General features: G+C 46.1%; 1 protein-coding gene across 5 annotated transcripts in view; it reads left to right on the top strand.

Annotated features, from left to right (window-relative positions):
• The window catches only part of mon2 (MON2 homolog, regulator of endosome-to-Golgi trafficking), a 66283-nt gene that overhangs the window by 13621 nt on the left and 26702 nt on the right, over positions 1 to 25960 (top strand). For all 5 annotated transcript variants that reach the window (XR_013963904.1, XM_080760891.1, XM_080760890.1 and 2 more), the window contains 14 exons: positions 370 to 512; positions 670 to 826; positions 3895 to 4085; positions 4783 to 4864; positions 6379 to 6560; positions 11248 to 11360; positions 13259 to 13363; positions 13628 to 13708; positions 15128 to 15201; positions 15508 to 15598; positions 16078 to 16179; positions 20234 to 20344; positions 20627 to 20802; positions 24017 to 24179. Coding sequence is in view for 4 of the 5 variants with exons in the window: in XM_080760891.1 (XP_080617017.1) it covers positions 370 to 512; positions 670 to 826; positions 3895 to 4085; positions 4783 to 4864; positions 6379 to 6560; positions 11248 to 11360; positions 13259 to 13363; positions 13628 to 13708; positions 15128 to 15201; positions 15508 to 15598; positions 16078 to 16179; positions 20234 to 20344; positions 20627 to 20802; positions 24017 to 24179 (1771 nt within the window). In the remaining variant the exon portion in view is untranslated. The remainder of the gene's footprint in view (positions 1 to 369; positions 513 to 669; positions 827 to 3894; positions 4086 to 4782; positions 4865 to 6378; positions 6561 to 11247; positions 11361 to 13258; positions 13364 to 13627; positions 13709 to 15127; positions 15202 to 15507; positions 15599 to 16077; positions 16180 to 20233; positions 20345 to 20626; positions 20803 to 24016; positions 24180 to 25960) is intronic.

Here is a 25960-nt window from a genome sequence, read left to right as displayed (position 1 = left end):
GGCGTGGCTACCGTTACAGTCTATGAAGGGGATCCCCCACCCACTCGAGTCAAAATAAAAACCAACGAAGAAGAAGGGGGAAGTCCCGCCTCGTTGTCTGGGCCAGCCAATGGGCCAGCTGGCCTGAGCTGGGCCAAAACGGATCTAGAAAGATGGCGACTTCCATTGCAAGGACTGACAGGCTTCATTTTACCTTCATGTTAGACCCGCAGAACGCTTTGTCCATATTTTTTACAGTCTATGGTGCAACCACACCTCCTACGGTAAGAACCACAGAAAAAGTTTGGGAACCACACTGCCCTAGTTTGTGTCTCAGACCTTTACTGGAGAGATGTGAATTTGTGAATCCTCTCTCTCTCTCTCCCCCAGGTCGTTCTGCCAGTCGTATGACATGAAGCCTCACTCCACCAAGGTGTTCAGAGACATCGTCAACGCTCTGGGATCCTTCATCCAGTCCCTGTTCATCACCCCCAACAACGGGGGCAACCCTGCTGCTGCCAACGCCCCCACGGGTGAGTTCACACCGCTGCATGGCACAAACCCACACCCACACGGCACGCACGTATGTACGCAGGCACGCATTTTTTTTAAATATTTCAAATTCTCAATTCTCGTTCCTCCACCCTCCCTGTGGTGTCCTTCCTTCCTTCCTTCCTTCCTTCCTTCCAGGCGGGTCAGCCTCGGGGGCCCCGGGCCCCGTCCAGGGTGGTCAGGGCACGGCCGGGGGGCCGGGAGGCAGTCTGACCACCCAGGCTGCCTTCGAGTACCGCGGCACCTGGATCCCCCTCATGACGGTCAGCGTGCAGGGCAGCGCCAAGGCCACGTAGTGAGTACTGCTACCGCACGCATGAACGCATGCACACATGCACCGCACGCACACACATATTTATATAAATATACTTCAACTGAATGGACATGTTTGGACATCACTTTCTGGAGCACACGTCATAACATCAATCCTGGCTGTTGGCAACCAGTAACACCTAATAATGGGGTTTAGGCGCTACAATCACTATAGCTGCAGCCTGTCACCAACACCCCACGTTTAAAAAAAAAAAACTTCTTATCCCACTCAGTGTCAATTATCTAATGTAATCCTGGGCGCTACACTCCCTCTGCCAACCTGCTGGGGAGAGAAACGTACTGACATCATGCTTCCTTCTATGCATGAGGAGTCCAAGCCGCTTCTTTTCACCTGACAGGGGGGGGGGGGAGTTTCCCCGGTTAGATCATGTCTTCCAATGTCCTCCTACTACAGCGTCACACAACATGCTCTGAAGATCCACAACTTCAAAACACGGCTCGAAGTGACTCGTTTTGAGCGTTTTGTGGATTTGCTATTTTTGAATTTGAATCCTGAAAGGTAACAGTTTTGGACCTATGAGGTTTCCACCCATAGAGTATTACAGGGATAGAGAACCTTCTTTGGCCCCCTGGTGGTCGTGGAACGACCTGCAGTCCAGACTAAAATTGGCTTTGAAAGTTCCCTTGAGAAGTTTCAAAAGGATTATCTTAGATCACTTTTTAGACTTGAGAGCTACTTTCAAAATGACCAGCTCAACCAGATCTACCCACCAAAAAAGTATTGTCCCATTGCTGAAAAAGTTACATATTAGACAAATGCACTAGGAATGGGAAATAGAGTGGGGGAATGGAATTGGTAGGGTTTTGTACTTGTATATTTGAAATACTGATGATGGTGCAAAACACTCTTGAAAACAAATTATTGCAGTTTTTGCAGTTGCAGAGTTTGAACTTACCATTTTGATGTCAATGAATCAAGTGAAGTCACCTTAAATTCAAGTGGCAGATGCCAAGTTTATTAATTTATTTAAATTATATATGTTTAGGGTCATGTCATGTGATCTACCTGCACAGCCTGTGTGAGCTACTGGTAGATCACGTACTACCTTTTGGGCACCCCTGTCTTAGATGTAGAGTCCAACATCTGCACATGTTTGGATATGTACTAGCCTATGATCATGCCTGGATATTTATTACGTTGGTTCAGATCGTCTATATCGTGTACTTTGCCCTGCTACTAAAAAGTAGGACTTTGGTGACTTGTTGTATTTATTCATACTGTAGGTACTTTGAGGTGTATTATTATGGTTTGCTGGTCCAAAATGTAACATTGTCGATGTGGTATTGAAGTGTAATTTTATTTCTGCCTCTTGGCCATGCAGTTCCCACTTGTAAACGAGACACAGTCTCAATGTGTTTTTACTGGTTAAATAAAGGTTTAAAGAACTAGGGCCCAGTGCTTCAACGTTGGAGAGCCTCACTGGGGACTCGTTTCCGTCCGACAGAGACCATTTTACAGGGCCCTAAAAGACAGGAAATTGCAGCGATAGCCAGAGGGCAGCCAGCCTCGCTCAGAGAGTTTTTTAAAATGAATAAATGGGTCTTTCCTCTGAAGGTAACGTGAGCTGCTTGTAGAAGACCTTTGATGTTTTACGAGGGAAGTCCTTTAATGCATATTGAATTAAGGCTGAGAGATGATACTGCGTGTGGTTTAGAGAGGGTGTGTGTGTGTGTGTGTGTGTGTGTGTGTGTGTGTGTGTGTGTGTGTGTGTGTGTGTGTGTGTGTGTGTGTGTGTGTGTGTGTGTGTGTGTGTGTGTGTGTGTGTAAACAAAAGCAGATGGGAGGACAGGTGTACTGTACGTGCACAGGAGTTGAATCACAGTTTTGAAACGTGCGCGTGCACACACACACACACACACACACACACACACACACACTACAATGTTGAGGTTATTCTCTCTGGGAGGGACAAGGATGGATAGGATCAGGAACGAGTACATCAGAGAGACAGAGTGCATGTCAGATGCTTTGGAGATAAAGCTAGAGAGGTCAGACTGAGATGGTTTGTTTGGACGCGTACAGAGGAGGGATGATATGATATTATGAATAATATGATATAGTACTTTATTGTCAGTTCACACTGAAATGTGTCTTTTCGACCCGGCAGCCAAGTATGCAGAACACATAATATACACACATAGGATAGTGAGTATATTATGGGTAGAAGGATGTTGAGGTTGGAACTGCCAGGCAGGAGGCCTAGAGAGGAAGACCAAAGAGAAGATTCATGGACGTAGTGAAAGAGGACATGGAGTTATAGTTGGTGTGAGAGAAGAGGAGGCAGGGGACAGGGTGTGATGATGGAGGCAGATGATTTGGCTGTGGCGACCTCTGAAAGGGAAAAGCAAACATTGAACTAAAAACAAACCTGAGGGGAAAGGAACTGGTTGGTTGTTCCTTCCACGCGCTACGTCCAACCAGGGAACCCCCCCCCTGTCAGGTGTAAAAGGAGCAACTTGGACACTCAGGCATGAAGGAAGCATGAGTTCAAGTCCGTTGCTCTCCCCTTGTCCCCCATATATGGGGACTAGGTTGGTCTCCCCTTGTCCCCCATATATGGGGACTAGGTTGGTGGAGGGTGTGTAGAGCCCAGGATCACATTAGATGATTGACACAGGGGTGAAAAATGGGTTACAAAATCGTGGGATAAAAGATTATATAAAAAAAAAAAACATTAACCCATTCTGAACGGGAACCCGTTTTGGTGTTAGCATTACGTTATGCTTTAGCTATTTAAAAATAGCAGACCTACAAGCTCATAGCGCGCCACCGAGTGGCGCGCTACGAGCTTGTAGGTCTGCTATTTTTGAAAAATCGAAGAGCGACTGACATAGAAGACATTTTTTAGAATCTGATCTCGGGTCAGAATGAAAACTGTCAGGATGTAGAAGACATTTTTAGAATCTGATCTCAGGTCAGAGTGGGTTAAACCTGTATATAGGAGGGGAAGGGGCACCCTTCCCCTATAAATAAAAACCCTAACCTTTGTCCTCCCTCCCTCCTCCCTCCCCCCTCCCCACCCTCCCCAGCCTGGAGATGCTGGACAAGGTGGAGCCCCCGTCCATCCCCGAGGGCTACGCCATGTCCGTGGCCTTCTCGGCGCTGCTGGACCTGGTGAGAGGAATCACCGCCATGATGGAGAAGGAGCTGGCCAAGGAGGAGGCCGAGGCGCACGACTTCAGGGAGACGCACCCCGGGGAGACCTGGACGCCCCCTACTGGTGAGGGAGGGGATGGGGCATGGGGGGGGGGAATTAAAAGACTTCAGTGCACTGTGCCTACACATGTTGCGACCGCAGGTCGCAACATGTGTAGGCACAATGCAAGGAATAAATGCATTCGCCATGTATCCGAAGAAAGTCTGATCCAATCACTTTTAGATTTCTCCAGTTTAATCCTGAGTTTAAGTTTTGTTGTGTTCAAGATCTGATTTTAGGCATGTTTAAGCCTCCAGGAAAATCCGTGTTGAGGTTCTTAATCCACTGTTTTTCATTAAAACGTCTTTGTCCTACTGTCCAGTTAGGATTGTGTTGAAGTCCAGCGCATTTTAGAGCTTCAATGCCGTGAGCCATGAAATGTTGCACCAATCTTGTGGTTGTCTTTTTGGGGGCAGTCGTTTATAACTCTATGCTTTACCACCAAACCATTAGAAGCTCAAATGCCATGTACTGTATATTGGAATGTCACTCTGAAAAGAAGCACTCTTCTGACCCCTGGTGGCCACTACCACTATTACACCCCTTGTATGTTTGACACCTTCAGATGCATTCTGTATTTAAAATGGCTAGAGCACGTTGGTAGAGGTTTGGTTTTTGTAGTTACTTTGCCATGATGATGTAACTCTAAAGCCGGACAGTGTGTGTGTGTGTGTGTGTGTGTGTGTGTGTGTGTGTGTGTGTGTGTGTGCGTGTCTTTCAGGAGGTCATGTGGTCTGGGAGGAGATGGTCAGTGCGTGTTGGTGTGGTCTGCTTGCTGCACTGTCTCTACTGCTGGATGCCAGGTTGGTACACATGATGCCTACTGAGTGGCAAAAAATTACTTTCTGGCCTTGACAGCCCGTACATCCACACAGAAAAGTTGTATTTGATTGCATTAAATACCTAAAATAAATAAATAAATACATTTAAAAATAAATCAAATGGTGAAAATAGCAACAAACCAAAGAAATGCAGATCGACAAGCACGTAAAAAAATGCCTTTTGGCAAAAATAGTTTTAGGCCAAATGTTTGCCTTTCATGCCATACGCAGAGGAAGGTTACGGCTACGGAAAGGGTTGAGCGCCACTGACATAGAAACGTGGGTTTTTCAGAAAACTGTTGGGATTTAGAAGACATTTTGTAGAATTGGCCTCAGGTCTAAATGGGTTAATATCATGAGATGGGGGTCAAATAAAGAGGTTACAGTATCCTCTTTGTGGAATAGAATCAAGCGTAAGGTCCTAAACTAAATCTGGTACGTCTTGTACACACATTTCCATTTGGAGGAAGGAAAGGTTAAAAAAAAAGCTTTTTTTTGGGGGTGAGGGAATTTATAAAAGCGCTGTGCACTGCAGATCAATGCCTTTCAGTTCAAGGCATTCTCATCTGTGTGCGTGCATGTGTGCGTGCGTGCATGCGTGCGCCCCCTCTGCCTTTTTGACTTGTTTTCAACAGAACTGTGTACCCTGGGACTCCAGTACTTCATAAAAGTATTTCTCTTCTACAAAGGAGATCAGACTTTAGCTTTAGAATGGGAACTTGCTGTGTGTGTGTGTGTGTGTGTGTGTGTGTGTCTGCCTCTAAGCCCACAGGGCTGGTGGGATTTGGGTTTTGTTTCACTGCTGCTAGACGCACACACAAAGAAAACCTGACATCCCAGAGCCTTCGGTTCCTCATTTAACCCATTTAGACATGCGGATGATTCTACTAAATGTCTTCTAAATCCTGACAGTTTTCTGAAAAACCCTATGTTTCTATGTCAGTGGTTCTCAAACATTTTTAATGTCAAATATATGTAATTGGCCACCGAACCCCATCTGAAAATATATTGTTCATTTTTAAATTTCCATTTCTGCTAAGCAGCAAGCTATGTACTGTGTGCTCAGATGATTGTGATTTATATTAGGATAAATGTGCCGCGACTGTAAAGACAAAACTGAAGTGGGGATGAGGCTTAACATATTTCGGGCAGGAACCCCTTTTGGTGTTTTAAACATTGTTATAATTTAGCTATTGAAAAATTAGCAGATCTACAAGCTCATAGCGCGCCACCGCCACCTTGTAGGTCTGCTATTTTTGGAAAATCGTGAAAATATCTATTTCAGAAAACTGGAGAATTTAGAAGAATGTTGAGGTCAGGCCTAACTTCCACTTTATCGCTTACTCATAATCAATCAGAGCTTCCGTTCTCCAGAGTGTGTAGCGGATTTGAAAAATGTGCGAGAGGCAACAGTCTGGCAACGCAAGACTAATGGCCGCCATTCTTCCCTTCTTCCTCCTCCCTCCTCTTCCTCCCACGGCGTCCTCCCTCCTCAGCACGGACGAGACGGCCACGGAGAACATCCTGAAGGCGGAGCTGAGCGTGGCGTCGCTGTGCGGTCGCCTGGGCCTGGTGACGCCGCGGGACGCCTTCATCACGGCCATCTGCAAGGCCTCGCTGCCCCCCCACTACACCCTCACCGTGCTCAGCCACAACTCAGCCAACCTCAACAACAAAGGTAACTACACCCTGACGGTGCTCAGCCACAACTCAGCCAACCTCAACAACAAAGGTAACTACACCCTCACCGTGCTCAGCCACAACTCAGCCAACCTCAACAACAAAGGTAACTACACCCTGACGGTGCTCAGCCACAACTCAGCCAACCTCAACAACAAAGGTAACTACACCCTGACGGTGCTCAGCCACAACTCAGCCAACCTCAACAACAAAGGTAACTACACCCTCACCGTGCTCAGCCACAACTCAGCCAACCTCAACAACAAAGGTAACTACACCCTGACGGTGCTCAGCCACAACTCAGCCAACCTCAACAACAAAGGTAACTAACTACACCCTGACGGTGCTCAGCCACAACTCAGCCAACCTCAACAACAAAGGTAACTACACCCTCACCGTGCTCAGCCACAACTCAGCCAACCTCAACAACAAAGGTAACTACACCCTGACGGTGCTCAGCCACAACTCAGCCAACCTCAACAACAAAGGTGGGGTGAAACACAGGCCATGAAACTATTCCACACTCTCTGTCTGAATGCTATATATAGTCTGGAACTAACCTCCCGAAATACGAGGAGGGAAGCTGCCATTTCGGTTCACGGAAATATAATTTATATCTTTACATTTATTTATTTTTTTGCGAGAGGCAACACTGAGACTAGGTGCAACGTAATTGACTCGAATAAAATCATAGATTTTCTTCGGGAGGTTACCATTTTCAAAAATTGCTTATCTACAAGCTCACTATTCACTATTCACTACGACACATTTGTACGAGGTAGAAGTATAGAACGTCGCAGTCCTGCCCCCTTTCATGACGACGCCAGGCCCAGGAAATGAATCTAATGCATTTTTCCCATAGACATTTCATAAAGTATTTATTTTAGGCGTCGTACGAAGCCAACTCTTGTCGTGACAAATCATGACAACAAACACAATATTTTGGACCAAACAAATAATTGCAAAGACCTGCCGTTTTCTTTTTTGTTTGGCCCAAAACATTGTGTTTATTGTCATGATTTGTCACGACAAGAGTTGGCTTTGTCCGCGGCGAAAACGTCTTTAAATAAATACTTTCTGAAAAGTCTATGAGGAAAATGAACAGGGATTTCTTTTCCGGGTCTCACGAGGGGAGCGGGACTGCGACGCTCTATTGAATAGGGAATGAAATGGATGGTTGCATTCCTACTCTGGAAGAGAGAACCATGGATTTCACACCACCCATCATCACCTGGCAGCCACTTGGGTATATGGAGCAGCTGGGCACTAGGGGGTGCTAACGGGCCATACAGACTCTTAGTCCAGTGGTTTTCAACCCTTTTTTTTGAGTGGGGCAACCACTCCAAGGAACAGCAATGACCCTATGTCCACGTACCTGTCTCTATGTTTAGAGTACCAGTAGGGGCAAAAGTGGCACTGTTGTGCTAGAAACAGAGAGGGAGAGGAGGAGAGAGAGAGAGAGAGAGAGAGAGAGATAGTGTTGCACTGTTGCCTGCTAATTACAGAGAGGGAGAGGGAGAGGAGGAGAGAGAGAGAGAGAGATAGTGTTGCACTGTTGCCTGCTAATTACAGAGAGAGAGAGAGAGAGAGAGGGGGAGAGGCAGAGGGAGATAGCGTTGCACTGTTGCCTGCTAATTAGAGAGAGAGAGAGAGGGAGAGGTGTCTGCTAAATGCTAATTCCCCCACACAGTAACTCTGTCATTTCTCGACCGTTTCGGACGCGGGGCGGCTCACCGGAACCGGGCCGACACCCTATGGGCGCGTTCCTGTGGGTCTGGAAGTTCCGGGGACCCCCACACGGAGTTGCACCACTCAGTTCACACGGGTGTGATTTTTTTTATATCAAGGACCATTATTTATCCAGCATTTGAGCCACAGACCACCATTTGATGAAATGTAGCCTCGCAGACCCAGAACTAAAGAATATGTCTACATTTCCATGCTGTATTGAGAGGAGACATGACAGGCAAAACGTTGATCAAAATAACAACTCTTCTACATTCTCAAATTGTGTAGACTTCTTGTAAATTAACTTAAGCAATGCAGATGTTTTAGCAATAATTTAACACTTGTGTAAAATTAAACCAAATAAGGGTCCGTTTGGTTTGGTTTCCATTTTGGTTAAAGATCCATAAGGGTTCAGTTGGATCCATCATTTAGCTGGGGACCCCCTGGAACCCTCCTCAAGGACCACCAGTGGTCCCCGGACCACTGGTTGAGAACCACTGTCTTAGTCCAAAGCATTTTTCTTCTTTTTTTCGAGGACATTAGAGATTAAGTGGACATAAGAGGACATTAGAGAGATAAGTGGGAACAGAGCAGAGGAGAGACACATACTGTACAACAGGCCTCTGGCAGGGATGTTGCATTGATACAGTGCCTTACCACGCACGCACACGCACGCACACACACACACACACACACACACACACACACACACACACACACACACACACAGTCACACACACCTGAAATATTACGTTGTTCTAGAAACATCATGCCGAGGACATCATGTTGCACAGTAAAACATTTGTGGAAAGTACATTTTATATTGTGATTCTTAATGGTTCCATTTTGTTACCAACTCTCCATCATTTAGCTCTCAAAGTTAAGTCCCTCGAGGACCACTGGTTTAAAACAATAACATATCAAAGAACAAAAATACAATGCAAGGAAGGGAAGAAGCCAGCCGGCATATTTGGAATCCTTTCCTGTAGGAAGAGGTCATTAGTTTAAACAGATTAAAAGTTCATTGAGAACAATACAAAAGTCTACAAGTTGGCAAAGGTTGAAAACAACTGATTTTGTATCAAAAAAACTAAATGGAAACAAAATAACAAATCTACAAGCTCACAACGCATCACATCGCGACACGTCGTGAGCTTGTGGATCGACCGTGTTTGTTTTCTATTTGTAGTGACACTGTAGTATGATGAAGTAGGACACTGACTTCCCCCCCAAAAGTAACATGTGAGATATGAGGTTTTTCTGCCAGACAGCCGTTAGAATGTGATCTGTGATATTGTGATGAGAGAGAGCAGGACTCTGTGTGAACCCGATGCTCTGCTCTGAGGCACTAAACCCTCCCTGTTACTCTGGGCCTTCTAATTAGGAGCACGGGGCGGCGCTTTGGCTGCACGGGGAATGTGTGCGTACGTACGCTCACATAATAAATCCACTGATATGCACACACTTTCTGCCTCCCTCACACACACACACACACACACACACACACACACTCACTCTCTCTGTATACTATACTTGTGAGAACATTAACGTCTTAGGACGGCGATTATTATGAATGCTATTCTTTGCCTTTTTAAGTGGTGCAACCACTCCAAGGAACAGCAATGTCCGTGTTCACCTACAGTATGTACCTACTGTACGTATGTGTCCGCCTATGTGTTGGTTAATGAGCACGAGTATGACTATTAGTACCAGTAGGAGTGCTGTTGTGCCAGAAACAGAGAGAGAGAGAGTGCTGCACCGTTGCCTGCTAATGAGAGAGAGAGGAGGAGGAGGGGGGGGGGGAGTTGCATGGGTGTGCTTGTTTTTAGCCTAAAGCTGGAAAAGAATAGCTGATTTACAAGTCGCCAACATGTCGCACTGTCTGCGACGCGTTGAAGGCTTTGTGGGTTGGCAATTCCCATTCTGACCTGAGATCAGATTCATACGAGGTTTCCACTGGACACACACTGGTCTGATTAACCCATTCTGACCTGAGATCAGATTCTAAAAATGTCACAGTCGTTCTTCGATCTTTCAAAAATAGCAGACCTACAAGCTCATAGCGCGCCACCGAGTGGCGCGCTATGAGCTTGTAGGTCTGCTATTTTTCAATAGCTAAAGCATAACATGATGCTAACACCAAAATGGGTTCCCGTTCAGAATGGGTTAATTAAGCCTGCCCTCCACACAGAAATACACGTTTGGCACAATGGGGCGCCACGTTTCCTATGTTGCTGTCACCTATAGCCTACGGTAGGGGTAGCCACACTGTCACCTATAGCCTACCCTGCTGTCACCTATAGCAGTGATATAAATAGGTTTTCAATATAATGAGTCCCGGGATGCAGGGATGGTCTTTTAGAGGAGTACCAGGGACATTTTATGAGTCACACTTTGCCATTTTTACAAATGTAACTCTCATTTCATTTTAAATGGTTATATTCATGTAGAAAACAGAAGAAGAAATGATTATTATAACTAAAGCTAGCAAAATAAACTAGAATAAAAAACAGTACAGTAGTACAGTAGTGCATCCCGTGGATGCAGAGGTCGTTGTTTTATTGCGTCCCTTAACTATAAACTGCGTTTTGGGATGCAAAATGCACCCTGTTTTAATCTCTGCTTTAGCCTACAGCAGGGGTAGCCACACTTTTACTTGAGAGCTCTTTCAAAATGACCAGCTCAACAAGATCAGTTCTACCCCCGAAACAATTAATATCCCATTGCTGAAAATAGTTTAAAAATGTATCTGAGGGGGAAAAATGGAATGGGGTGGGGGAATGGAATTGGTATTTGTTTTTAATAACTTTGAATGATAGTCCTTTTTAGTAGTACCTGTAGTAACTGTACATGCTTTCCCCATTTATTCATTTTAATTGCTTTTATGTTTTGACACTCCTTAGCAACGTAAACGTATGTTTTCTCATGATGCCAACGAAGCTCTGTTTCCTCCACAGCCTTCTCCATCCAGGGTCAGAGCGTGCAGATGATCAGCCCCTCCAGTGAGTCTCACCAGCAGGTAGTGGCCGTGGGACAGCCCCTCTCTGCCCAGCCCCAGGGCACCGTGGTGGTGGGTACACACACACACACACACACACACACACACACACAGTCACACACACACACCCCTCTCTGCCCAGCCCCAGGGCACCGTGGTGGTGGGTACACACACACACACACACACACACCCCCCTCTCTGCCCAGCCCCAGGGCACCGTGGTGGTGGGTACACACACACACACACACACACACACACACACACACACACACACACACCCCTCTCTGCCCAGCCCCAGGGCACCGTGGTGGTGGGTACACACACACACACACACACACACACACACACACACACACACACACACACACACACCCCTCTCTGCCCAGCCCCAGGGCACCGTGGTGGTGGGCACACACACACACACACACACACACACACACACACACACACACACCCCTCTCTGCCCAGCCCCACGGCACCGTGGTGGTGGGTACACACACACACACACACACACACCCCCCTCTCTGCCCAGCCCCAGGGCACCGTGGTGGTGGGTACACACACACACACACACCCCCCTCTCTGCCCAGCCCCAGGGCACCGTGGTGGTGGGTACACACACACACACACACACACCCCCCTCTCTGCCCAGCCCCAGGGCACCGTGGTGGTGGGTACACACACACACACACACACACACACCCCCCTCTCTGCCCAGCCCCAGGGCACCGTGGTGGTGGGTACACACACACACACACACACCCCCCTCTCTGCCCAGCCCCAGGGCACCGTGGTGGTGGGTACACACACACACACACACACACACACCCCTCTCTGCCCAGCCCCAGGGCACCGTGGTGGTGGGTACACACACACACACACACCCCTCTCTGCCCAGCCCCAGGGCACCGTGGTGGTGGGTACACACACACACACACACACACACACACACACACACACACACACACACACACACCCCTCTCTGCCCAGCCCCAGGGCACCGTGGTGGTGGGTACACACACGCACTAGGCATGTAATGATACACTCAACTCATGATTTCTTCTTTTCTTTGATGGCATCTTAGGATAGATGGCCTTAGCTATGTTTCACCAGTTTCAATTGAAACGGGCCTCCACCCTCAGGGGGGCCTCCAAGCTCCAACTGAATGTCAGGCTTCAGTCAACCCCCCTCCGATCTTGGCCCTCACTCACTGCCTTGCTCTCTCCCACAATGTTAAGTTACACCTATTTTATGTTAATAACCGTGGTAAAATGTGCAGCATTGGGATGTAAAGGGGAGACACTTTAATTGTGAAGGGACGACAGGATGAGGAGAGGTATTGTTGTTGCTAATTGTCGAGAGTAATGGCTGCGTGTGATATTGAACAGTCAAACTATTTGTATCAATACGGCTGTATCAACAAAATAATTATAGGTATATGGGGGCCTCATATTTGGTCTTGAAATGGGCCTCCAGATTACTAAGGTAGATCTATTTGATAGTGCAGAAACATAATTGCCTTCCTTGATGTATTAATGAGCATCAATAATGACCATCACCTGGGCACAGTCAGACACACACAGCTCCCCTCTCCCCCCTCTACTACTGAAAGTGACTGCATGGAGTCTGTCTCATTTCTCTCCAAAAGCACGTGAATATGATGGAATATGATTACAGCTCACATTTCATATCACACACTAGTCCCCCTAAAAAGAAAATCGATATTATTTTTTAATAAATCGATACATATCGTTGGGATATAATATCGATATCGATATATCGTTATATCGTTACATGCCTAGCACGCACGCACGCACACTTTAAACTGGGGGAATCATTTTGGAGATGCATGTTGGATTCCGCTGTATGTAATATCCACTCTGGACCGTATCAGAGTCTTACCTACCTGTCTGTCTGTCTGTCTGTCTGTCTGTCTGTCTGTCTGTCTGTCTGTCTGTCTGTCTGTCCAGCTCACTGCTAAGAACATCCAGTGTATGAGAACGCTGTTAAACTTGGCCCACTGCCACGGAGCTGTGTTGGGAACCTCCTGGCAACTGGTACTGGCCACACTGCAGGTACGCACACACACGCACACACGCACACACACACACACACACACACACACACACACACACACACACACACACAAAATTGCACGAGGTTCTAATTATCTAAATAGATATTATGGCTATCATTTTATTTATTTCAATAAATTTGTCGAAATTGCCGATCTACAGTACAAGCTCATTTTTTTTGCGTACAATTGTGGTCCATATAAGTGTAATCAGGTTTGATAGTTGAACCGGGTTCAGGTTTCACTCTTTTTGGTTTGTTTTCAGCACCTGGTGTGGATCCTAGGGCTGAAGCCGGGGTCCGGGGGAGCCCTGAAGCCTGGCAGAGCAGTGGAGGGTCCCAGCACGGTGAGACATGAGACCCCCAATGTTAACACCCATTATACCACAGGTCGTTTCGAGGAATCAATCTGATTGGTTGAAACAGACTTCTAGCCGTGATTCAAACCAGCACCACTCCACACCTGATCAAAACAAAGAATTCAGCTGCTCTGTTCTCCCAGAGCGCTAGCAAACTGGTGGCTAGGCTAGCTAGTTTCTTGGGACGTTTGTGGTCGTAGTGACTACATCTGTCATTAAAAAAATATGTTTTTTCAGCGGTTTTCTTACTTTTAAGGGTAACTGTTGTATAATTTCAATATTACACTCGAGGGTGTGGTTTAACATGATTATTGCCACTTCAGTGATGCTTGCAGAACTCGACTTCGTCTCGTTCCTGACCGCATCACTGTCGTGGCAATAATCACGTTAAACCACACCCTCTCGTGTAATATTGTTTAAATATATGCCGGCCACCAGAGGGCTCCATACAGAGCTAAGTGCCAATAAAATGCAATAGAAGACTCCTCTTTAGTCAGCTTCTTTGAGCCGAATTGAACCGGACGTGGTTGTTGTGATGAGTGACGCTATTTAGCCACACTTTTCCTGGGCTGTGTGTGCTCCAGTTCCTGTTGATTTCATTGGATATCATTGGTCATCTGACCAGTTTCATTGGCTTTCACTGGATCAAATCGACAGGAACTGGAGCACACACAGCCCAGGAAAAGTGTGGATAAAAATAAAAATGCTGAATAAAGAATGGGCCTTGATGTGTAAAGGGTTGTAAACCGCTGCTCTGTTACCCACTAAGTTGAAGTGCCCTTGAGCAAGACAATGAACCCCCTAGCTGTGTGTTTTCCTCCGCCGTCGCTGTGTTGAATGTGTTCCGTGAATGGTTGAAAACACACTGTGAAGCACTTCAGATAAAAAGGCACTATAATTAATGTACATTGTTTGGGTAAGAGTGCTGCCCTGATTCACCTACCGTTTGTCTAAAACACTATTTTGGAGCACTCATAGTTCTGTATACCGAAAGGAAGTCTAACAAAGCCTGGGCTGAAAGCTGCCAATGTGGTGTTTTAAGCAATACATATAATTCTGTGGGTCCTTGACATGAAAAAGGTTTGAGCACCACTGCAGCATAATTAAACAACTAAAAAGTCACAGCTGGCGCTGTGTACTGCGTGTATGTTTGGTTTGTGTGTGTGTGTGTGTTTGTGTGTGTGTGTGTGTGTGTGTGTGTGTGTGTGTGTGTGTGTGTGTGAGCGTGCAGTGCGCACATGTGTGTGAGCGTGCGTGTACTGAGTACTGACGGCATGTATTTGTTTTTGTGTGTGTGTGTGTGTGTGTGTGTGTGTGTGTGTGTGCGTGTGTGTGTGTGTGTGTGCGCGTGTGCGTGTGTGTGTGCGTGTGTGTGTGCGTGTGCGTGTGCGTGTGCTGTGCATACAGGTGTTGACCACGGCAGTGATGACGGACCTGCCCGTCATCTCCAACATCCTGTCCAGGCTGTTTGAAAGCTCACAGTAAATACTAACACAATCACAATCACTGTATTAATACTCAATATTAATACAGTTAAACAATACAATGGTTTAATATCTCATCACTACAGCTGCACACATGACCATGCATACTCACCTGTGTGCGTGTGCGTGTGCTTGTGCGTGTGCGTGTGCGTGTGCGTGTGCTTGTGCGTGTGCGTGTGTGTGTGTGTGTGTGCGTGTGCGTGTGCGTGTGCGTGTGCGTGTGCGTGTGCGTGTGCGTGTGCGTGTGCGTGTGCGTGTGTGTGTGTGTGTGTGTGTGTGTGTGTGTGTGCGCGTGCGTTGCAGATATCTGGACGACGTGTCCCTGCACCACCTCATCAACGCGCTCTGCTCCCTATCTCTGGAGGCCATGGAGATGGCTTATGGAAACAACAAGGTCAGTCACCGTCCACCGCTGTTTTGGGCAGCAAATTTCTGTTTTAGTCATAGTTTTCATTTAGTTTTAGTCACATTTTAGTCACCAGGAATGTCTTAGTGTTAGTCTATTTTTAGTCGACTAAATGTCATGATATTTTAGTCGACTAAATCTAAAGTTGATTCACTCGACTAAAATGTATTTTGGCGGGCCTTGATGCCGTCGTATAATGACTGATTTTACACTTGCTGAAAATAGCCGATCTACAAGCTCACAACACGCCGCAGCGCCCATTAAAAAAAAACAGTTCTGGCGATTCAGGTGAAACAAAATGAAAGTGTCGGGCTACTGCAGTGCAGGTCTAACATATTCATTCCTGTGGTGCTTTTCGTATGGTTTCCCCTATAATTCTCTGTCCAATTTACCCCTTGATTTTTGTAAATAATTTAGGAAGATTATTTTGTACCTTATTGACCTCCATGTTGTCGTCCTGGGTTTAGGAGCCGTCTCTGTTCGCCGTGGCCAAGCTGCTGGAGACGGGACTGGTCAACATGGACCGCATCGAGATCCTCTGGAGACCTCTGACCGGTCACTTACTGGAGGTAACCTCTATTTATTACTACTACTGACCGGTCACTTACTGGAGGTAACCTCTATTTATTCCTACTACTGACCGGTCACCTACTGGAGGTAACCTCTATTTATTACTACTACTGACCGGTCACTTACTGGAGGTAACCTCTATTTATTACTACTACTGACCGGTCACTTACTGGAGGTAACCTCTATTTATTACTACTACTGACCGGTCACCTACTGGAGGTAACCTCTATTTATTACTACTACTGACCGGTCACTTACTGGAGGTAACCTCTATTTATTCCTACTACTGACCGGTCACTTACTGGAGGTAACCTCTATTTATTCCTACTACTGACCGGTCACCTACTGGAGGTAACCTCTATTTATTACTACTGACCAGTCACTTACTGGAGGTAACCTCTATTTATTACTACTACTGACCGGTCACTTACTGGAGGTAACCTCTATTTATTACTACTACTGACCGGTCACCTACTGGAGGTAACCTCTATTTATTACTACTACTGACCGGTCACTTACTGGAGGTAACCTCTATTTATTACTACTACTGACCGGTCACCTACTGGAGGTAACCTCTATTTATTACTACTACTGACCGGTTACTTACTGGAGGTAACCTCTATTTATTACTACTACTGACCGGTCACCTACTGGAGGTAACCTCTATTTATTACTACTACTGACCGGTCACTTACTGGAGGTAACCTTGGACGCACCTGTGTCACATTAGAGCGCTATATAAATGCACCATTTCAGTCCCTAGGCCTCACTCATTTAGAGAAGAGCCACTGTTTTACATATTGTGTTAATTGCTTAGGAAACACAGCGCTAGCGTGGAGGACTCCCTTTCACGCCGTTTCACAGATTGGAACAGTGTGATGTATTTTTTTCTTTAATCCCCGTGCTCCTTGCAGTCTCTGCAGCTGTGGTTAGGTCTGTAGGCTGCCATGTATTCAGCTTTATCACTTGCTGATTTGCATTTGGCAGAAGTTACACATACTGGAGGAAACAGGAATATTGATGAAAAAAAAAACACATTCTAGCTAAAAAATAGATGCATACAAGCAGAAGATGACAGTTCTTATCCACTCTGTTTGAGAAGCTCCAAGTGCATTAATAGTACAAGCCTCTAATGCTGCTTCAAAATGTACAGATTTTTTCTCCTGTGCCATGCAGATAATCTTTAGTTGTTGTCAATCTCTCCATATTCTAACTTTTTGTGTTTTTTTCCGTAAATGAAAGCTCTATTGATCATGAATCCTGCAAAGTAACAGTTTTGGACATAAGCGGTTTCCACCAAACAGAGACGAAATAGTCCATAAAATACGTAAATTACAAAGCCTATAAGCCGAGCGGCAATGCAAAAAAAAAAGAACACAATGAAATCATTAATCACAATTATTTCTTCATTATTAATTTGTTAATGGTCAACTAAAATGTCATGATCTCGGCAGCCCCATGTATCACTGAAGTGTTACTAACTCATGGCATGTGGTTTCTCTGTTGTCTTGTGTGATCTTTGTAGTTAGAGTAAAACCTATCTTCATATAATAGGTCCTCACTAATAATCATGATAAAATGGCACCATTTATTTTCTCATAGGAGGGCTGTGGGCAGTTCAGAAAAATCATCGTTTGATTTTCTTACAAAAAGGTGTAGATTTGTATTATCGCCAGAACAATGGCTTCCATTTTCGCATCGGAAATTTTCAGGACTATAAAGCCTGCAGGTTCAATTAGCTTGTATTCCCCATCGATGATGTCACTGGTGGACGGGTTTCTGAACTGCCCACAGCCCTCCTATGAGACACAGACTGAGTAGAAAGAAATGGTGGCATTTTATCATGATTATGGACCTATTATGAAGATAGGTTGAAAAGTGGTGAAGTGGTCCTTTAACCACTTAAGTCCCATTATATGGTTCAGCGACCGGAGTCCCTCAGGGATGGAACTTTTCTCTTAAAATTTTCGCTGAAAATAGCTGATCTACAAGCTATGTTTAAATTAAAAATATATGTTTTTGCAGAAAATAGCCTCTCAATGTGACGCGTTGAGTGCTTGTAGATCTGCTATTTCCGGCTAAGGTTTCCCACCGGGTTTTAAGTGGTTAAATGTGGTGCTTGTGTGTGTGTGTGTGTGTGTGTGTGTGTGTGTGTGTGTGTGTGTGTGTGACTGTGTGTGTGACTGTGTGTGTGTGTGTGTGTGTGTGTGTGTGTGTGCGTGCACATTTGGACAATGTACGTATCTCTTCAAATGTGTCTTCTTTCTCTATCTCCCCTCTCTTTTGCACTCCTGTCTGTTTTTGCAGAAGGTAAGCTAACATTCTCTTTCATTCGTCTCTCTCTCTCTCTCTCTCCCCCTCATTCCTGGAGTTGAGCGACTGAAATGCCCTTTGTCTCTGCATTGCCATCACTCTGCTAATGCGTTCAATCTATCGTTCTTATCTCTGGATTATATCTCACTTATACACTAAGAATGTCTCTTGATTCATCACAGAAACAAAGGCCCTGCAGGCTCTACTATAGCTACCTATAGCTGAACGCTGCTGCTCATGTTTGTTTGCGATCCTTGCACAGCCAGACTTATTGTTTTATCCTCTGGGGTTTCCTTAGGGAGAAATCTACACTAACGTGATCTATCATTTAAAGATATATATGTCATTAAATGTATTTTTTTCCCCTCCTGGCAGAGCTGAATGATGGTATTGATACACTTGAGCACGGTAGGATGTTATGTACAGCAGGGGTTCCCAAACGTTTTCATGTCAAGGACCCCCATTTGAAAATATATACCAGGGACCCTTCCATAAGAGAAGATTTTTACGGCTCTAGCAGTGATTCTCAACCTGTTTAATTTCAAGGACCCCCCCAGTTTGGGGGGTCCATTTTGGTTCCATTTGTAGTTGTACACTCTCAGAGTTAAATTAACATAGATTTTACAATATAAATGTAGGGTCCCAGAGATAGAAATTCCATTAAATGGGGGTTTGTAGATTAATGCATGTCAAACTTAGGGGTCCTTGAAATTAAACAGGTTGAGAATCACTGCTAGAGCCGTAAAAATCTACTCTTATGGGGGTCCCTGGCATATCTTTTCAAATGGGGGTCTGCGGGCTAATTAGTGTCAATTTGGTGGTCCTTGAGATGAAAAAGTTACTGCTTTAAGTCTTATTTTACACTTTCCTGCATATGTTTTAAATAGCAAAAAATTTAAAAGTTCACAACGTGTCAAATAATGCGCCATGTTGTGAGTGTATACAGTACTTTACTATAGATACACAGGTTAGATGGGACAATATTGTTCCCCCAACTTAAGGCTCATACATAGTCTGGATTGACGGTGGTGAGGTGACCACCGAACTACAACATGACGTCACTGAGGTGACCACCGAACTACAACATGACGTCACTGAGGTGACCACCGAACTACAACATGACGTCACTGAGGTGACCACCGATCTACAACATGACGTCACTGAGGTGACCACCGAACTACAACATGACGTCACTGAGCCGCGGTGAAGAGCAAACCACCCGCCACCGCTCCAGCCCTTCTCTCTGTTTTTACTCACCACCGCTCAACGTTATTTCAACTTCCGGTGGTCACCTCACCACCGGAGCAGTGGTCACCTCACCACCGGAGCGGTGGTCACCTCACCACCGGAGCGGTGGTCACCTCACCACCGGAGCGGTGGTCACCTCACCACCGAAGATCCAGACTATGAATAGGCCTTTACAGTCTTACCGTGCTACTCAACTGTGTATCAATACCACGCCTTTATGATTATGCTGTCTGTCTGTGTCTGAAGAATAGCCTTTGACACACTGTGCAGAGGGGTGGGGGGAGGGGGGCGCTTAAATCGGTGTCCGGACCACCACGCACGGGGAGACGCCCCACCTCAGCAGCCTCTTGCTTCCTCTGATGTCTTTTTCATCAACACACACATGAACAAAGTCTCTGCAGTCTGTTTGATATCTTTCTCCATACCCCCCCTTCTGTGTGTGTGTGTGTGTGTGTGTGTGTGTGTGTGTGTGTGTGCGTGCGTGTGTGGCAGGTCTGCCAGCATCCCAACTCCAGGATGAGGGAGTGGGGGGCCGAGGCGGTCACGGCGCTCATCAAAGCTGGCCTGGCCTACAAGCATGACCCCCCACTGGCCCAGAACCAGGTACTGTACCTACTGTACTGTTACTACTGTAGATGGCTGGGATTCAGAGAAGAAAATACAGAAGTTGCACTCTGAAAATACTAATAGCCCATCTACAAGCTTGTTGCTTGTTGATCAGCAATTTTTGGTAACCGCTCTTACAAATCAGGCATTACGTACGGTGCCATGGTATGCCAAAACAATTTTAGTCGACTACTGTAAATCAACTGTAGACGACTAAAACTAAAACATTTTTACTAAAATATGACCTCTCCTCCTCCTCCTCCCTCCTGGGCGCTGCAGCGTCTGCAGCTGCTGCTGCTCAACCCTCTGAAGGAGCTCTCCAACGTTCTGCACGCCGACATCCGACACAAGCAGCTGGAGAGCGTGCTGCAGATCCTGCAGAGCCAGGGTGACGGCCTGGGACCCGGCTGGCCCCTGGTGCTGGGGGTCATAGGGGCCATCCGCAACGACCAGGGGTGAGTGAGCCTGGTGCTGGGGGGTCATAGGGGCCATCCGCAACGACCAGGGGTAAGTGAGCCTGGTGCTGGGGGTCATAGGGGCCATCCGCAACGACCAGGGGTGAGTGAGCCTGGTGCTGGGGGTCATAGGGGCCATACGCAATGACCAGGGGTAAGTGAGCCTGGTGCTGGGGGTCATAGGGGCCATCCGCAACGACCAGGGGTGAGTGAGCCTGGTGCTGGGGGTCATAGGGGCCATCCGCAACGACCAGGGGTGAGACAGAGAGCAATCTAATAGAAGAGTTACGACATTGAGGGGGCAGAAACCGAGCGCTGTTCATGCAGCCTGAACTGAGACAAGCTGGAGTTGGAAATACATTGTTTTCAACGAGGGCGGCGCAAATAAGAGCTATTTTAAGCATGTGTGCAACGTGACAACTGTTTTAAAGTATTGTACAGTAACAACTAAAGTCTCTTTAATGTTTATGTTGAATACTACAAATCAATCTAAAATAAAGGGATTTTAAGATCATTAAAGCTGGTCTGTTGCCCTGAGTCCAATGCATTTCTGCCTTCTTCCGGACCAGGACTTGTCCCAGTTGGTTGTCCCCGTGCTCATTAGAAGTCTATGTAGGAGAGCCGCCATTGGACTGAAGCCCCATGGAGTGAACGCAGTTTGCGTAACTCTGTCTATATCTAAGGCTCTGGTGAGACACAGAGAGAGAGAGAGAGAAGTGGTGTGTTGAGCTTTGTTAGACATTTTAACATTCAGGAAGAAAAGTCTTGTAGAACACTCAACAGTGGTTCCCAAACGCAGACAAATATACATCGTTGCCGTCAGGCAGAAATGTTTTACTTGTTTATTCTTTTTGTGTTTTTGTATTAATGCCCTACTTGATCACACTACAGCGTCACACAAAAGTATCCAAAATAGCAGATCTACAAGCTCGAAGCGTGCCGCAAAATGTTTTGAGCATGTCGCTATTCTTGCTATTTTCTTATTTGAATCCTGAACAGTAACGGTTTTGCCATAATAAGATTTCGGTGACGAATATCAATTTGGGATAAAAATGTTTGAGAATCCATTTTAGACCTGAGGCCGATTCCAAATAGAAAAGGCTTTTTAAATCCTAAAAGTTTTCTGAAAAGCCTGTTTCTATGCGGAGTGGTACTCAACCTTTTTCATGTCAAGGACCCCCAGAATTATCTGTATTTGGCCGTCGACCCCCATCTGAAAAGGAACCGCAACTTTTCTTATTAAAGAAGTACAGAAGTAACGTCCGCATTGTACAGATAAGTGACATTCTTCACAGTAGGTCAAGAACAGAGTTCTTATCAGGAAAACATATATATATATCTTCTAATTGAGCAGACTCATTTAACCCATTTTGTCCGGGAACCCGTTTTGGTGTCAGCATCATGTTATGCTTTAGCTATTGAAAAATAGCAGATCTACAAGCTCATAGCGCGCCACCGAGTGGCGCGCTACGAGCTTGTAGGTCTGCTATTTTTGAAAAATCGAAGAACGACTGACATTTGTTAGAATCTGATCTCAGCTCAGAATGGGTTAATCAGACCAGTGTGTGTCCAGTGGAAACCTGGTATGAATCTGATCTCAGGTCAGAATGGGTTAATAGGCTTATATTCGTAAGGTCGCTTATGAATGAATGAATGATCTTTGCAAATCTTCCCTAAGGTCACGGTCACACACACTGCACTTGTATTCTACCCATGAGGGTTCTCTCTAGGTTGGGGCAGATTCTGCCTAAGCATTTCAATGGAAAATGTTTATTTTTATTAAATAAAAGTGCGTGTGTGACCGTGCAAAGTCTGAAAGTAATACCAGGCCAGCCCAGTCAGGTCTCTCAGGGAGAAACCTCGAAATCTCCATAAATCTCCATTATTTTCTTTTCATCGCCCATCAGCGAACATATTATAGGCGATTGCAAAGCTGAGCTTGAAAATCTGCTTTATTCACTATTTCGTGCAAATGTTGAACATGAAAGTGGTGTGTCTGTGGCTTTCATGAATATTGAACTAATGGAAAGTCTTAACAAATGCTTGTGGCTAAATAATAATAACTACCGGCACATTGTTTCTATTGGAACGGAGGTTATTTCTCCCTCATTTCCTTAAAATAATGCTTTGGTCTAAAGTTCACTATCAGCAGAGTGATCTAGTAAGAGAGTGACCACACGCTTTGATCTCACAGCAAAGCAGGGGTGCCTATGGGCTATAGTTCCAAACATTGGAACTATCCCATTCAGACAAAGCAGGGTGCCTATGGCTATAGTTCCAAACATTGGAACTATCCCATTCAGACAAAGCAGGGTGCCTATGGGCTATAGTTCCAAACATTGGAACTATCCCATTCAGACAAAGCAGGGTGCCTATGGGCTATAGTTCCAAACATTGGAACTATCCCATTCAGACAAAGCAGGGTGCCTATGGGCTATAGTTCCAAACATTGGAACTATCCCATTCAGACAAAGCAGGGTGCCTATGGGCTATAGTTCCAAACATTGGAACTATCCCATTCAGACAAAGCAGGGTGCCTATGGGCTATAGTTCCAAACATTGGAACTATCCCATTGAGATGAGAATGAGCACTTCCGCATTCCATTGTTACAATGGGAGTCAACGCTAAGTGTTGCCACTCTCAGAACCGTCCCGTCCTCTCTGTGTGTCTGTCTGTACTCTCTGTGTGTCTGTCTGTCCTCTCTGTGTGTCTGTCTGTCCTCCAGAGAGTCTCTGATCTGTCCTCTCTCTGTCCTCCAGAGAGTCTCTGATCTGTCCTCTCTGTGTCCTCTCTCTGTCCTCCAGAGAGTCTCTGATCTGTCCTCTCTCTGTCCTCCAGAGAGTCTCTGATTTGTCATCTCTGTGTCCTCTGTCCTCCAGAGAGTCTCTGATCTGTCCTCTCTGTGTCCTCTGTCCTCCAGAGAGTCTCTGATCTGTCCTCTCTCTGTCCTCTGTCCTCCAGAGAGTCTCTGATCTGTCCTCTCTGTGTCCTCTGTCCTCCAGAGAGTCTCTGATCTGTCCTCTCTCTGTCCTCTGTCCTCCAGAGAGTCTCTGATCTGTCCTCTCTGTGTCCTCTGTCCTCCAGAGAGTCTCTGATCTGTCCTCTCTCTGTGCTCTGTCCTCCAGAGAGTCTCTGATCTGTCCTCTCTCTGTCCTCTGTCCTCCAGAGAGTCTCTGATCTGTCCTCTCTGTGTGTCCTATCTCTGTCCTCCAGAGAGTCTCTGATCCGCACCGCCTTCCAGTGCCTGCAGCTGGTGGTGACGGACTTCCTACCCACAATGCCTTGCACGTGCCTCCAGATCGTGGTGGACGTGGCGGGCAGCTTCGGTCTGCAGAACCAGGAGCTGAACATCAGCCTCACCTCCATCGGCCTGCTGGTGAGAAAAGAGCTGTTTGTATTCAAATCACTGGTTCATATCACCTCCATCGGCCTGCTGGTGAGAAAAGAGCTGTTTTATTCATATCACTGATTCATATCACTGATTCATATCACCTCCATCGGCCTGCTGGTGAGAAAAGAGCTGTTTGTATTCATATCACTGGTTCATATCACCTCCATCGGCCTGCTGGTGAGAAAAGAGCTGTTTGTATTCATATCACTGATTCATATCACCTCCATCGGCCTGCTGGTGAGAAAAGAGCTGTTTTATTCATATCACTGATTCATATCACCTCCATCGGCCTGCTGGTGAGAAAAGAGCTGTTTTATTCATATCACTGATTCGTATCACCTCCATCGGCCTGCTGGTAAGAAAAGAGCTGTTTTATTCATATCACTGATTCATATCACCTCCATCGGCCTGCTGGTGAGAAAAGAGCTGTTTTATTCATATCACTGATTCGTATCACCTCCATCGGCCTGCTGGTAAGAAAAGAGCTGTTTTATTCATATCACTGATTCATATCACCTCCATCGGCCTGCTGGTGAGAAAAGAGCTGTTTTATTCATATCACTGATTCATATCACCTCCATCGGCCTGCTGGTGAGAAAAGAGCTGTTTTATTCATATCACTGATTCATATCACCTCCCATCGGCCTGCTGGTGAGAGAGAGGAACTGTTTTATTCATATCACTGGGTAAATGGTGCATTTATATAGCGCCTTTATCCAAGCGCTTTACATAGATTGTGCATTACATTCACCCATTCATTCACACACATTCATACACCGATGGCAGCCTAAACCAAACCATGCAAGGCACCAACCAGGAACAATTGGGGGTTCAGTGTCTTGCTCAAGGACACTTCGACACTTACTCTGGGGGAGCCCGGGTTCAAACTGGCAACCTTGTGGTTACCATCCAGCCACTCTACCCCTGAGCCACCGCCGCCCCCTAGTGGCCACTCTACCCCTGAGCCACCCCCGCAGAGGTGAATTGTCTTGTTCGCCCTAGCAACTTTAACCCATTTAGACCTGTAGGACAATTCTACATAATGTCTGAAAAACTGTCAGGATTTGTGGTGGTTCTCAAACATCTGAAAATATGTTGTTCGAAGGACCCCCCCCCCCCCCCCCAGAAGCAAAGATTTGAGTTAAAAACGTTTCACTCTGAAATAATATATTTGCGCCACATTTTCACGATTTTTCTAAAATTGGAGTGCCACGCCACGAGCTTGTAGATCTGCTATTTTTCAATAGCTAAAGTATAACATAATGCTTAAAACACCAAAAAGAGTTCCCGCCCGAGAAAGGCCCTTATTGTCAGTATATTTTTGTCTTAGTTTAAGTCACCATAGCTTAGTTTTCATTTAGTTTTTGTCAGTGAAAAAAGGTAGTCGACAGACATTTGCCGGGTGACATGCAGTAAAGGCCGTCGGGATCGGGAGTCGAACCCGCGGCACACTGCCAGACTGGATTACCAGCCACGGTGCCTGGACCGCTGAGCCACGGCCCAGGCCAAAGCTATGCCTTCTTGTGGAAGGATCTAAATGCATGAGCTGATATTATTGATCTGTGGTTTTTGTGGGATTCTTTCCCTGGCAGCGCGGTCAGCCGGCCGTTCGGCGGTCCCTGAGAGACCTCTATGGGAATATGATAGCCATACCGCCTGAGGCTAACCTCTCAAATTAACCCCACCGCCCTCCCTCTGTGACGCCATGCCCACCCGCAGTGGAAGAACTACTCACATCCATTACGTGAACATTAAATTACGAGGTT

This window comes from Protomyctophum bolini, assembly GCF_963924005.1.
Source record: "Protomyctophum bolini genome assembly, chromosome: 4".
Classification (NCBI taxonomy): domain Eukaryota; kingdom Metazoa; phylum Chordata; class Actinopteri; order Myctophiformes; family Myctophidae; genus Protomyctophum; species Protomyctophum bolini.
Note: the sequence above shows the minus strand (reverse complement) of the source record. Positions and strands in the feature narration are given on the sequence as shown.